General features: G+C 43.6%; 1 protein-coding gene across 2 annotated transcripts in view; it reads left to right on the top strand.

The window, feature by feature from the left end:
* LOC115203312 (sodium-dependent noradrenaline transporter-like) overlaps positions 1-14910 on the top strand; it is a 116785-nt gene that overhangs the window by 4083 nt on the left and 97792 nt on the right. For both annotated transcript variants that reach the window (XM_029767891.1, XM_029767890.1), the window contains exon 4: positions 5102-5339. In XM_029767891.1, the coding sequence (XP_029623751.1) occupies positions 5102-5339 (238 nt within the window). The remainder of the gene's footprint in view (positions 1-5101; positions 5340-14910) is intronic.

Raw genomic sequence — 14910 nt, 5'->3', positions numbered from 1 at the left:
TGAAATTATACAACAAATGCTAATTTTGTCTCGGGAACAGTAGTTAAGAAATATAATTTCTTTCTTTCAGCATATCTTGAGAAAATGCAAATGCTTGTGTAATGTGTTATCTTTCACACTGTTATGCAAGCAGACAGTATTTCAACCACATAAATTATGCACCGAAGACGAACTAAAGTCTTATCCGAAACATGTTTCATCGTTTTCTCAGCTTTTCATTTCCTTAAAACAGGTCAAACTGATGCCATTTGAACAGACAACTTTACCGGTGTTAACTAGATTACTAATGCATTCATTTTATCCATGGAAGACATTATTCTGGTGAGCACTACTTTATTTAGTCTTCTGGGGCAACAAGTCATTTTTTAACATTTTTTATTTAACATTTATTTAACTAGGCAGAAGATGTAACTAGGCAGAAGTTATGACAGAAGAGAAGCTGCATGTATCAATCTTTAGTTGACAAACAAATGGCAAATGCTGGAAATTATAATTTGGCCTCCCAAATGTCGGAAATTATAATCAGAAACGTAATTTAAATTGTAGTAAATTAATTATAGTAGGCTAAATTCTTATGGAATTATTTTTGTGGATCGAACTGAGCAGGTAACCTATTTTTTGAAGTGATTAGTTTGACAATCAGATGAAAACATCATCACACAACACTCCTGATATGTGAAACTGAGCCTGACAGCACAGACCACAGAAACAACAGTAAATGGGATAGGATGTTTACATGCCACAGTATCCCGTCTTAAATCAGCCTGTCCCAGGCATCTTATCCAGGTTTCTTATAGCCGGGATTCAAGCTTTTTCAGGTTATTGTAACTGGATGTGATGTTTATATGTGTCAACTCAAACACAGAATACTTGAGTATCCTGAATAATAACGGGATAATGATGTGCATGTAAACATGGTCAGTATGCGTTCAACCATTTAAAAGCAAAACCAATGTCTGGTTTTGTTTAAGGTGTCACCTAAATGTGTATCAATGCACTTTAAGCCATTTTAAAAGCACAAAAAGTTGAAATGGGAACATAATGACAGTGAATTTGCTGATTAATACAACAACTTAATGTGTTATCACTGTGCTTCTGTCACGCCCTGACCATAGAGAGCCTTTTATTCTCTATTTTGGTTAGGTCGGGGTGTGACTAGGGTGGGTAATCTAGGTTGTCTATTTCTTTGTTGGCCTGGTATGGTTCCCAATCAGAGGCAGCTGTTTTTCATTGTCTCTGATTGGGAATCATATTTAGGCAGCCATTTCCCCACTGTGTTTTGTGGGATCTTGTTTTGTTTATGTGTAGTTGCCTGTGAGCACTTCAATTGCTTCACGTTTCGTTTGTTCGTTTATTGTTTTGTATTTGCTGTAGTTTCACTTTATAATAAAGATGTGGAACGCTACGTACGCTGCGCCTTGGTCCAGTTCTTACGACTAACGTGACAGCTTCATGTAATAGCACAACCAAATGACCTGGATTGCAGTTGAGATTACATTAAAAGTATATACATGATGCAAGTGATCAAACCCACTGGCTACAGGTTATCTACAAGTCTCTGCTAGGTAAAGCCCCGCCTTATCTCAGCTCACTGGTCACCATAGCAGCACCAATTCATAGCACGCGCTCCAGCAGGTATATCTCACTGGTCACCCCCAAAGCCAATTCCTCCTTTGGTCGTCTTTCCTTCCAGTTCTCTGCTGCCAATGACTGGAACGAACTGCAAAAATCTCTGAAGCTGGAGACTCATATCTCCCTCACTAGCTTTAAGCACCAGCTGTCAGAGCAGCTCACAGATCACTGCACCTGTACATAGCCCATCTGTAAACAGCCCATCTAGCTACCTACCTCATCCCCATACTGTATTTATTTATTTATCTTGCTCCTTTGCACCCCAGTATCCCTACTTGCACATTCATCTTCTGCACATCTACCATTCCAGTGTTTAATTGCTATATTGTAATTACTTCGCCACCATGGCCTATTTATTGTCTATTTTTAAGTTGAATTGAAACAATAGTTGTTGATGCAATGGCTATATAGGCCTAAATAGTATCATCAATGCTATATGTTAAACCTCTGTTAAACCTACCCTTTGGAAATGACTTTAATAGCAACAGTGAATCTATTTAGTTTTTAAGTGGAGATCTCTCATTCTCACGATAGTACAATGGTGTCAGTGATACATTTCAAAGCAAAGCACGGCTGGGCTTTTTTAAAACCCTGGTTGGGAGACCAAAGAGATAGCTGTAGATAGAGACATTCTCCAGTAAGAGGTGCTGCCCAGTAAGAGGTGCTGCAAATCCAATGTATTTTACACACAGAGTCCACGTCACAATACGTTGACAGATTACATCGAAACAACATTGATTCAACCAGTTTGTACCCAGTGGGTTTTCCCTATAATCTCCTTCGTTCATCTCTCCTTTCTCCTATATACAGTACCTCTCTTTTTCATTTTCCTGTCTTCAGCTCTCCCTGCCCACTTTTCCAAAAGCCTTGATCAGAGGAGCGAGGAAGGAGAGATGTGGTTTTTTAGAAGTATCCAGTAAATCTCAAGACACTGTACAACAATAAACATACAGTAGATATACTGTAGAAACATAGATATGCATTGTAATGAAGATGGACACATAAAGGCTGTTTGTTGATTAGTTTTACTACTGACAGCCTTATCACCATGACATACTGTTACCACACACACACCATGGCATACTGTTACCACACACACCATGGCATACTGTTACCACACACACCATGACATACTGTTACCACACACACCATGGCATACTGTTACCACACACACCATGACATACTGTTACCACACACACCATGGCATACTGTTACCACACACACCATGGCATACTGTTACCACACACACCATGGCATACTGTTACCACACACACCATGGCATACTGTTACCACACACACCATGGCATACTGTTACCACACACACCATGGCATACTGTTACCACACACACCATGGCATACTGTTACCACACACACCATGGCATACTGTTACCACACACACCATGGCATACTGTTACCACACACACCATGGCATACTGTTACCACACACACCATGGCATACTGTTACCACACACACCATGGCATACTGTTACCACACACACCATGGCATACTGTTACCACACACACCATGGCATACTGTTACCACACACACCATGGCATACTGTTACCACACACACCATGGCATACTGTTACCACACACACCATGGCATACTGTTACCACACACACCATGGCATACTGTTACCACACACACCATGGCATACTGTTACCACACACACCATGGCATACTGTTACCACACACACCATGGCATACTGTTACCACACACACCATGGCATACTGTTACCACACACACCATGGCATACTGTTACCACACACACCATGGCATACTGTTACCACACACACCATGGCATACTGTTACCACACACACCATGGCATACTGTTACCACACACACCATGGCATACTGTTACCACACACACCATGGCATACTGTTACCACACACACCATGGCATACTGTTACCACACACACCATGGCATACTGTTACCACACACACCATGGCATACTGTTACCACACACACCATGGCATACTGTTACCACACACACCATGGCATACTGTTACCACACACACCATGGCATACTGTTACCACACACACCATGACATACTGTTACCACACACACCATGACATACTGTTACCACACACACCATGGCATACTGTTACCACACACACCATGGCATACTGTTACCACACACACCATGGCATACTGTTACCACACACACCATGACATACTGTTACCACACACACCATGACATACTGTTACCACACACACCATGGCATACTGTTACCACACACACCATGGCATACTGTTACCACACACACCATGGCATACTGTTACCACACACACCATGGCATACTGTTACCACACACACCATGGCATACTGTTACCACACACACCATGGCATACTGTTACCACACACACCATGGCATACTGTTACCACACACACCATGGCATACTGTTACCACACACACCATGGCATATGGTCATAGAGGAGAACAGGTAGTACAGTATGCCATGGTACAGTATGCCATGGCATACTGTTACCACACACACCATGACATACTGTAACCATACTGTTACCACACACACCATGGCATACTGTTACCACACACACCATGACATACTGTTACCACACACACCATGACATACTGTTACCACACACACCATGATATACTGTTACCACACACACCATGACATACTGTTACCACACACACCATGACATCTGAACTGTTGAACCTGAAAGCTTCACCAGAAGTTTACAGGCAGTGTTGTGATTTACAGTATGTTACACATTGTCTATTGTATATTGTTGTTTGGCCGGCAGGGATGTCCTTGTCCCACTGCGCTCTAGCGACTCCTTTGGCGGGCCGGGCGCATGCACGCGGACACAGTCGCCAGGTGTACGGTGTTTCCTCTGACACGTTGGTGTGGCTGGCTTCCAGGTTAAGCGGGCATTGTGTCAAGAAGCAGTGCAGCTTGGTTGTGTTGTGTTTCGGAGGACGCATGGCTCTGTGTCCATACGGGAGTTGCAGCGACAAGACTGTAACTACCAATTGGATACCATGAAATTGGGGAGAAAAAGGGGTAAAAGTAAAAAAGACAATGTTAAACTGACGTTGTTAAGTTCATCTGCTGCTTGTTCTGATGGTAGAGTTATAGCACATCACATGTTGCTCAAATAATACATTGAATCAGGTGAAATAAGTGGTTGAATCCTCACATTTCCTCAAGTTATTTTTTTTACATAATACTAGCTGGTATTCCACTGCTGTGCTTGTTTTTCAGTAGTCTCTGCTGTCCAAGGTCTTGTGGATACATGCTGCATAGTTTGGTTTGATATTTGTGTTCCCTCACACATATACATTTATGATTGGCATTACACAGGAGTAGCAGCATTCCACCCTCTGCAACCCTATGTAACCTACAGTATGTAACCATTCTCTCTCTCTCTCTCTCTCTCTGCTCTCTGTTTCTCTCTCTGTTTCTCTCGTTCATATCCCTCCCTCCCTCCCTCAGGTGTGGGCTACACTGTGATCATCATAGCGTTGTATGTGGGTTTCTACTACAACGTCATCATAGCCTGGTCCCTGTACTACCTGTTCTCCTCTATGACCAGTGAGCTGCCCTGGCTCCATTGTGGAAACGCCTGGAACAGTCCGAACTGCACAGACCCCAAGCTACTAAACGGATCCTTCCTGGGCAACGGGACGTCTTATGCCAAGTACAAGATGACGCCGGCTGCAGAGTTCTATGAGTGAGTACAGTGGGTTCTGTCCTGTTCTATGAGTGAGTACAGTGGGTTCTCTCCCTGTTCTATGAGTGAGTACAGTGGGTTCTGTCCTGTTCTATGAGTGAGTACAGTGGGTTCTCTCCCTGTTCTATGAGTGAGTACAGTGGGTTCTGTCCCTGTTCTATGAGTGAGTACAGTGGGTTCTGTCCTGTCCCTGTTCTATGAGTGAATACAGTGGGTTCTGTCCCTGTTCTATGAGTGAGTACAGTGGGTTCTGTCCCTGTTCTATGAGTGAATACAGTGGGTTCTGTCCCTGTTCTATGAGTGAGTACAGTGGGTTCTGTCCTGTCCCTGTTCTATGAGTGAATACAGTGGATTATGTCCCTGTTCTATGAGTGAGTACAGTGGGTTCTGTCCCGGTTCAATGAGTGAGTACAGTGGATTATGTACCTGTTCAATGAGTGAGTACAATGGGTTCTGTCCTGTTCTATGAGTGAGAACAGTGGATTATGTCCCTGTTCTATGAGTGAGTACAGTGGGTTCTGTCCCGGTTCAATGAGTGAGTACAGTGGGTTCTGTCCTGTTCCTGTTCTATGAGTGAGTACAGTGGATTATGTTCCTGTTCTATGAGTGAGTACAGTGGGTTCTGTACCTGTTCTATGAGTGAGTACAGTGGATTATGTTCCTGTTCTATGAGTGAGTACAGTGGATTATGTACCTGTTCTATGAGTGAGTACAGTGGGTTCTGTACCTGTTCTATGAGTGAGTACAGTGGGTTCTGTTCCTGTTCTATGAGTGAGTACAGTGGATTATGTACCTGTTCTATGAGTGAGTACAGTGGGTTCTGTACCTGTTCTATGAGTGAGTACAGTGGGTTCTGTTCCTGTTCTATGAGTGAGTACAGTGGGTTCTGTTCCTGTTCTATGAGTGAGTACAGTGGGTTCTGTTCCTGTTCTATGAGTGAGTACAGTGGGTTCTGTCCCTGTTCTATGAGTGAGTACAGTGGGTTCTGTTCCTGTTCTATGAGTGAGTACAGTGGGTTCTGTACCTGTTCTATGAGTGAGTACAGTGGGTTCTGTACCTGTTCTATGAGTGAGTACAGTGGGTTCTGTACCTGTTCTATGAGTGAGTACAGTGGGTTCTGTACCTGTTCTATGAGTGAGTACAGTGGGTTCTGTCCTGTTCCTGTTCTATGAGTGAGTACAGTGGATTAAGTTCCTGTTCTATGAGTGAGAATAGTGGATTATGTCCCTGTTCAATGAGTGAGTACAGTGGGTTCTGTACCTGTTCTATGAGTGAGTACAGTGGGTTCTGTACCTGTTCTATGAGTGAGTACAGTGGGTTCTGTCCTGTTCCTGTTCTATGAGTGAGTACAGTGGATTAAGTTCCTGTTCTATGAGTGAGAACAGTGGGTTCTGTCCTGTTCTATGAGTGAGAATAGTGGATTATGTCCCTGTTCAATGAGTGAGTACAGTGGGTTCTGTACCTGTTCTATGAGTGAGTACAGTGGGTTCTGTACCTGTTCTATGAGTGAGTACAGTGGGTTCTGTACCTGTTCTATGAGTGAGTACAGTGGATTATGTTCCTGTTCTATGAGTGAGTACAATGGGTTCTGTCCTGTTCTATGAGTGAGAACAGTGGATTATGTCCCTGTTCTATGAGTAAGTACAGTGGGTTCTGTCCTGTTCTATGAGTGAATACAGTGGGTTCTGTCATGTTCTATGAGTGAGTACAGTGGGTTCTGTCCCTGTTCAATGAGTGAGTACAATGGGTTCTGTCCTGTTCTATGAGTGAGTACAGTGGATTATGTACCTGTTCAATGAGTGAGTACAGTGGATTATGTCCTGTCCTTGTTCTATGAGTGATTACAGTGGGTTCTGTCATGTTCTATGAGTGAGTAAAGTGGGTTCTGTCCTGTTCTATGAGTGAGTACAGTGGGTTCTGTCCTGTTCTATGAGTGAGTACAGTGGATTATGTCCCTGTTCAATGAGTGAGTACAGTGGGTTCTGTCCTGTTCCTGTTCTATGAGTGAGTACAGTGGGTTATGTTCCTGTTCTTTGAGTTAGTACAGTGGATTATGTCCCTGTTCTATGAGTGAGTACAGTGGGTTCTGTCCTGTTCCTGTTCTATGAGTGAATACAGTGGGTTCTGTCATGTTCTATGAGTGAGTACAGTGGGTTCTGTACCTGTTCAATGAGTGAGTACAATGGGTTCTGTCCTGTTCTATGAGTGAGTACAGTGGATTATGTACCTGTTCAATGAGTGAGTACAGTGGATTATGTCCTGTCCTTGTTCTATGAGTGATTACAGTGGGTTCTGTCATGTTCTATGAGTGAGTACAGTGGGTTCTGTCCTGTTCTATGAGTGAGTACAGTGGGTTCTGTCCTGTTCTATGAGTGAGTACAGTGGATTATGTCCCTGTTCAATGAGTGAGTACAGTGGGTTCTGTCCTGTTCCTGTTCTATGAGTGAGTACAGTGGGTTATGTTCCTGTTCTTTGAGTTAGTACAGTGGATTATGTCCCTGTTCTATGAGTGAGTACAGTGGGTTCTGTCCTGTTCCTGTTCTATGAGTGAGTACAGTGGGTTCTGTTCCTGTTCAATGAGTGAGTACAGTGGGTTCTGTCCCTGTTGTATGAGTGAGTACAGTGGATTATGTCCCTGTTCTATGAGTAAATACAGTGGGTTCTGTCCTGTTCTATGAGTGAATACAGTGGGTTCTGTCATGTTCTATGAGTGAGTACAGTGGGTTCTGTCCTGTTCCTGTTCAATGAGTGAGTACAATGGATTATGTTCTTGCTCTATGAGTGAGTAAAATGGGTTCTGTCCTGTTCAGTGAGTGAGTACAGTGGGTTCTGTCCCTGTTCTATGAGTGAGTACAGTGGGTTCTGTTCCTGTTCTATGAGTGAGTACAGTGGATTATTATCCTGTTCTTTGAGAGAGTACAGTGAGTTCTGTCCCTGTTCTATGAGTGAGTACAGTGGGTTCTGTCCTGTTCCTGTTCAATGAGTGAGTACAGTGGATTATGTCCCTGTTCAATGAGTGAGTACAGTGGGTTCTGTCCTGTTCCTGTTCTATGAGTGAGTACAGTGGGTTATGTTCCTGTTCTTTGAGTGAGTACAGTGGATTATGTCCCTGTTCAAGGAGTGAGTACAGTGGATTATGTCCCTGTTCTATGAGTGAGTACAGTGGATTATGTCCCTGTTCAATGAGTGAGTACAGTGGGTTCTGTCCTGTTCCTGTTCTATGAGTGAGTACAGTGGGTTATGTTCCTGTTCTTTGAGTGAGTACAGTGGATTATGTCCCTGTTCAAGGAGTGAGTACAGTGGATTATGTCCCTGTTCTATGAGTGAGTACAGTGGATTATGTCCCTGTTCAATGAGTGAGTACAGTGGGTTCTGTCCTGTTCCTGTTCTATGAGTGAGTACAGTGGGTTATGTTCCTGTTCTTTGAGTGAGTACAGTGGATTATGTCCCTGTTCAATGAGTGAGTACAGTGGGTTCTGTCCCTGTTCAATGAGTGAGTACAGTGGATTATGTCCCTGTTCAATGAGTGAGTACAGTGGGTTCTGTCCTGTTCCTGTTCTATGAGTGAGTACAGTGGATTATGTTCCTGTTCTATGAGTGAGTACAGTGGGTTCTGTACCTGTTCTATGAGTGAGTACAGTGGATTATGTTCCTGTTCTATGAGTGAGTACAGTGGATTATGTACCTGTTCTATGAGTGAGTACAGTGGGTTCTGTACCTGTTCTATGAGTGAGTACAGTGGGTTCTGTTCCTGTTCTATGAGTGAGTACAGTGGATTATGTACCTGTTCTATGAGTGAGTACAGTGGGTTCTGTACCTGTTCTCTCAGTGAGTACAGTGGGTTCTGTTCCTGTTCTATGAGTGAGTACAGTGGGTTCTGTCCCTGTTCTATGAGTGAGTACAGTGGGTTCTGTTCCTGTTCTATGAGTGAGTACAGTGGGTTCTGTACCTGTTCTATGAGTGAGTACAGTGGGTTCTGTACCTGTTCTATGAGTGAGTACAGTGGGTTCTGTCCTGTTCCTGTTCTATGAGTGAGTACAGTGGATTATGTTCCTGTTCTATGAGTGAGTACAACGGGTTCTGTCCTGTTCTATGAGTGAGAACAGTGGATTATGTCCCTGTTCAATGAGTGAGTACAGTGGGTTCTGTCCCGGTTCAATGAGTGAGTACAGTGGATTATGTCCCTGTTCAATGAGTGAGTACAGTGGGTTCTGTCCTGTTCCTGTTCTATGAGTGAGTACAGTGGATTATGTTCCTGTTCTATGAGTGAGTACAGTGGGTTCTGTACCTGTTCTATGAGTGAGTACAGTGGATTATGTTCCTGTTCTATGAGTGAGTACAGTGGATTATGTACCTGTTCTATGAGTGAGTACAGTGGGTTCTGTCATGTTCTATGAGTGAGTACAGTGGGTTCTGTCCCTGTTCAATGAGTGAGTACAATGGGTTCTGTCCTGTTCTATGAGTGAGTACAGTGGATTATGTACCTGTTCAATGAGTGAGTACAGTGGATTATGTCCTGTCCTTGTTCTATGAGTGATTACAGTGGGTTCTGTCATGTTCTATGAGTGAGTAAAGTGGGTTCTGTCCTGTTCTATGAGTGAGTACAGTGGGTTCTGTCCTGTTCTATGAGTGAGTACAGTGGATTATGTCCCTGTTCAATGAGTGAGTACAGTGGGTTCTGTCCTGTTCCTGTTCTATGAGTGAGTACAGTGGGTTATGTTCCTGTTCTTTGAGTTAGTACAGTGGATTATGTCCCTGTTCTATGAGTGAGTACAGTGGGTTCTGTCCTGTTCCTGTTCTATGAGTGAATACAGTGGGTTCTGTCATGTTCTATGAGTGAGTACAGTGGGTTCTGTACCTGTTCAATGAGTGAGTACAATGGGTTCTGTCCTGTTCTATGAGTGAGTACAGTGGATTATGTACCTGTTCAATGAGTGAGTACAGTGGATTATGTCCTGTCCTTGTTCTATGAGTGATTACAGTGGGTTCTGTCATGTTCTATGAGTGAGTACAGTGGGTTCTGTCCTGTTCTATGAGTGAGTACAGTGGGTTCTGTCCTGTTCTATGAGTGAGTACAGTGGATTATGTCCCTGTTCAATGAGTGAGTACAGTGGGTTCTGTCCTGTTCCTGTTCTATGAGTGAGTACAGTGGGTTATGTTCCTGTTCTTTGAGTTAGTACAGTGGATTATGTCCCTGTTCTATGAGTGAGTACAGTGGGTTCTGTCCTGTTCCTGTTCTATGAGTGAGTACAGTGGGTTCTGTTCCTGTTCAATGAGTGAGTACAGTGGGTTCTGTCCCTGTTGTATGAGTGAGTACAGTGGATTATGTCCCTGTTCTATGAGTAAATACAGTGGGTTCTGTCCTGTTCTATGAGTGAATACAGTGGGTTCTGTCATGTTCTATGAGTGAGTACAGTGGGTTCTGTCCTGTTCCTGTTCAATGAGTGAGTACAATGGATTATGTTCTTGCTCTATGAGTGAGTAAAATGGGTTCTGTCCTGTTCAGTGAGTGAGTACAGTGGGTTCTGTCCCTGTTCTATGAGTGAGTACAGTGGGTTCTGTTCCTGTTCTATGAGTGAGTACAGTGGATTATTATCCTGTTCTTTGAGAGAGTACAGTGAGTTCTGTCCCTGTTCTATGAGTGAGTACAGTGGGTTCTGTCCTGTTCCTGTTCAATGAGTGAGTACAGTGGATTATGTCCCTGTTCAATGAGTGAGTACAGTGGGTTCTGTCCTGTTCCTGTTCTATGAGTGAGTACAGTGGGTTATGTTCCTGTTCTTTGAGTGAGTACAGTGGATTATGTCCCTGTTCAAGGAGTGAGTACAGTGGATTATGTCCCTGTTCTATGAGTGAGTACAGTGGATTATGTCCCTGTTCAATGAGTGAGTACAGTGGGTTCTGTCCTGTTCCTGTTCTATGAGTGAGTACAGTGGGTTATGTTCCTGTTCTTTGAGTGAGTACAGTGGATTATGTCCCTGTTCAAGGAGTGAGTACAGTGGATTATGTCCCTGTTCTATGAGTGAGTACAGTGGATTATGTCCCTGTTCAATGAGTGAGTACAGTGGGTTCTGTCCTGTTCCTGTTCTATGAGTGAGTACAGTGGGTTATGTTCCTGTTCTTTGAGTGAGTACAGTGGATTATGTCCCTGTTCAATGAGTGAGTACAGTGGGTTCTGTTCCTGTTCAATGAGTGAGTACAGTGGATTATGTCCCTGTTCAATGAGTGAGTACAGTGGGTTCTGTCCTGTTCCTGTTCTATGAGTGAGTACAGTGGATTATGTTCCTGTTCTATGAGTGAGTACAGTGGGTTCTGTACCTGTTCTATGAGTGAGTACAGTGGATTATGTTCCTGTTCTATGAGTGAGTACAGTGGATTATGTACCTGTTCTATGAGTGAGTACAGTGGGTTCTGTACCTGTTCTATGAGTGAGTACAGTGGGTTCTGTTCCTGTTCTATGAGTGAGTACAGTGGATTATGTACCTGTTCTATGAGTGAGTACAGTGGGTTCTGTACCTGTTCTCTCAGTGAGTACAGTGGGTTCTGTTCCTGTTCTATGAGTGAGTACAGTGGGTTCTGTCCCTGTTCTATGAGTGAGTACAGTGGGTTCTGTTCCTGTTCTATGAGTGAGTACAGTGGGTTCTGTACCTGTTCTATGAGTGAGTACAGTGGGTTCTGTACCTGTTCTATGAGTGAGTACAGTGGGTTCTGTCCTGTTCCTGTTCTATGAGTGAGTACAGTGGATTATGTTCCTGTTCTATGAGTGAGTACAACGGGTTCTGTCCTGTTCTATGAGTGAGAACAGTGGATTATGTCCCTGTTCTATGAGTGAGTACAGTGGGTTCTGTCCCGGTTCAATGAGTGAGTACAGTGGATTATGTCCCTGTTCAATGAGTGAGTACAGTGGGTTCTGTCCTGTTCCTGTTCTATGAGTGAGTACAGTGGATTATGTTCCTGTTCTATGAGTGAGTACAGTGGGTTCTGTACCTGTTCTATGAGTGAGTACAGTGGATTATGTTCCTGTTCTATGAGTGAGTACAGTGGATTATGTACCTGTTCTATGAGTGAGTACAGTGGATTATGTACCTGTTCTATGAGTGAGTACAGTGGGTTCTGTACCTGTTCTATGAGTGAGTACAGTGGGTTCTGTTCCTGTTCTATGAGTGAGTACAGTGGATTATGTACCTGTTCTATGAGTGAGTACAGTGGGTTCTGTACCTGTTCTATGAGTGAGTACAGTGGGTTCTGTTCCTGTTCTATGAGTGAGTACAGTGGGTTCTGTCCTGTTCTATGAGTGAATACAGTGGGTTCTGTCATGTTCTATGAGTGAGTACAGTGGGTTCTGTCCCTGTTCAATGAGTGAGTACAATGGGTTCTGTCCTGTTCTATGAGTGAGTACAGTGGATTATGTACCTGTTCAATGAGTGAGTACAGTGGATTATGTCCTGTCCTTGTTCTATGAGTGATTACAGTGGGTTCTGTCATGTTCTATGAGTTAGTACAGTGGGTTCTGTCCTGTTGTATGAGTGAGTACAGTGGATTTTGTCCCTGTTCAATGAGTGAGTACAGTGGGTTATGTCCTGTTCCTGTTCTATGAGTGAGTACAGTGGGTTATGTTCCTGTTCTTTGAGTTAGTACAGTGGATTATGTCCCTGTTCTATGAGTGAGTACAGTGGGTTCTGTCCTGTTCAGTGAGTGAGTACAGTGGGTTCTGTCCCTGTTCAATGAGTGAGTACAGTGGGTTATGTCCTGTTCCTGTTCTATGAGTGAGTACAGTGGGTTATGTTCCTGTTCTTTGAGTTAGTACAGTGGATTATGTCCCTGTTCTATGAGTGAGTACAGTGGGTTCTGTCCTGTTCAGTGAGTGAGTACAGTGGGTTCTGTTCCTGTTCTATGAGTGAGTACAGTGGATTATTATCCTGTTCTTTGAGAGAGTACAGTGAGTTCTGTCCCTGTTCTATGAGTGAGTACAGTGGGTTCTGTCCTGTTCCTGTTCAATGAGTGAGTACAGTGGATTATGTTCTTGCTCTATGAGTGAGTAAAATGGGTTCTGTCCTGTTCAGTGAGTGAGTACAGTGGGTTCTGTCCCTGTTCTATGAGTGAGTACAGTGGGTTCTGTTCCTGTTCTATGAGTGAGTACAGTGGATTATTATCCTGTTCTTTGAGAGAGTACAGTGAGTTCTGTCCCTGTTCTATGAGTGAGTACAGTGGGTTCTGTCCTGTTCCTGTTCAATGAGTGAGTACAGTGGATTATGTCCCTGTTCAATGAATGAGTACAGTGGGTTCTGTCCTGTTCCTGTTCTATGAGTGAGTACAGTGGGTTATGTTCCTGTTCTTTGAGTGAGTACAGTGGATTATGTCCCTGTTCAAGGAGTGAGTACAGTGGATTATGTCCCTGTTCTATGAGTGAGTACAGTGGATTATGTCCCTGTTCAATGAGTGAGTACAGTGGGTTCTGTCCTGTTCCTGTTCTATGAGTGAGTACAGTGGGTTATGTTCCTGTTCTTTGAGTGAGTACAGTGGATTATGTCCCTGTTCAATGAGTGAGTACAGTGGGTTCTGTTCCTGTTCAATGAGTGAGTACAGTGGATTATGTCCCTGTTCAATGAGTGAGTACAGTGGGTTCTGTCCTGTTCCTGTTCTATGAGTGAGTACAGTGGATTATGTTCCTGTTCTATGAGTGAGTACAGTGGGTTCTGTACCTGTTCTATGAGTGAGTACAGTGGATTATGTTCCTGTTCTATGAGTGAGTACAGTGGATTATGTACCTGTTCTATGAGTGAGTACAGTGGGTTCTGTACCTGTTCTATGAGTGAGTACAGTGGGTTCTGTTCCTGTTCTATGAGTGAGTACAGTGGATTATGTACCTGTTCTATGAGTGAGTACAGTGGGTTCTGTACCTGTTCTCTGAGTGAGTACAGTGGGTTCTGTTCCTGTTCTATGAGTGAGTACAGTGGGTTCTGTCCCTGTTCTATGAGTGAGTACAGTGGGTTCTGTTCCTGTTCTATGAGTGAGTACAGTGGGTTCTGTACCTGTTCTATGAGTGAGTACAGTGGGTTCTGTACCTGTTCTATGAGTGAGTACAGTGGGTTCTGTACCTGTTCTATGAGTGAGTACAGTGGGTTCTGTCCTGTTCCTGTTCTATGAGTGAGTACAGTGGATTATGTTCCTGTTCTATGAGTGAGTACAACGGGTTCTCTCCTGTTCTATGAGTGAGAACAGTGGATTATGTCCCTGTTCTATGAGTGAGTACAGTGGGTTCTGTCCCGGTTCAATGAGTGAGTACAGTGGATTATGTCCCTGTTCAATGAGTGAGTACAGTGGGTTCTGTCCTGTTCCTGTTCTATGAGTGAGTACAGTGGATTATGTTCCTGTTCTATGAGTGAGTACAGTGGGTTCTGTACCTGTTCTATGAGTGAGTACAGTGGATTATGTTCCTGTTCTATGAGTGAGTACAGTGGATTATGTACCTGTTCTATGAGTGAGTACAGTGGATTATGTACCTGTTCTATGAGTGAGTACAGTGGGTTCTGTACCTGTTCTATGAGTGAGTACAGTGGGTTCTGTTCCTGTT

The sequence above is a fragment of the Salmo trutta genome, chromosome 12 (assembly GCF_901001165.1).
Source record: "Salmo trutta chromosome 12, fSalTru1.1, whole genome shotgun sequence".
NCBI lineage: Eukaryota > Metazoa > Chordata > Actinopteri > Salmoniformes > Salmonidae > Salmo > Salmo trutta.
The sequence above is the reverse complement of the archived record's forward strand: the minus strand, read 5'-3'. Positions and strand labels throughout refer to the sequence as shown.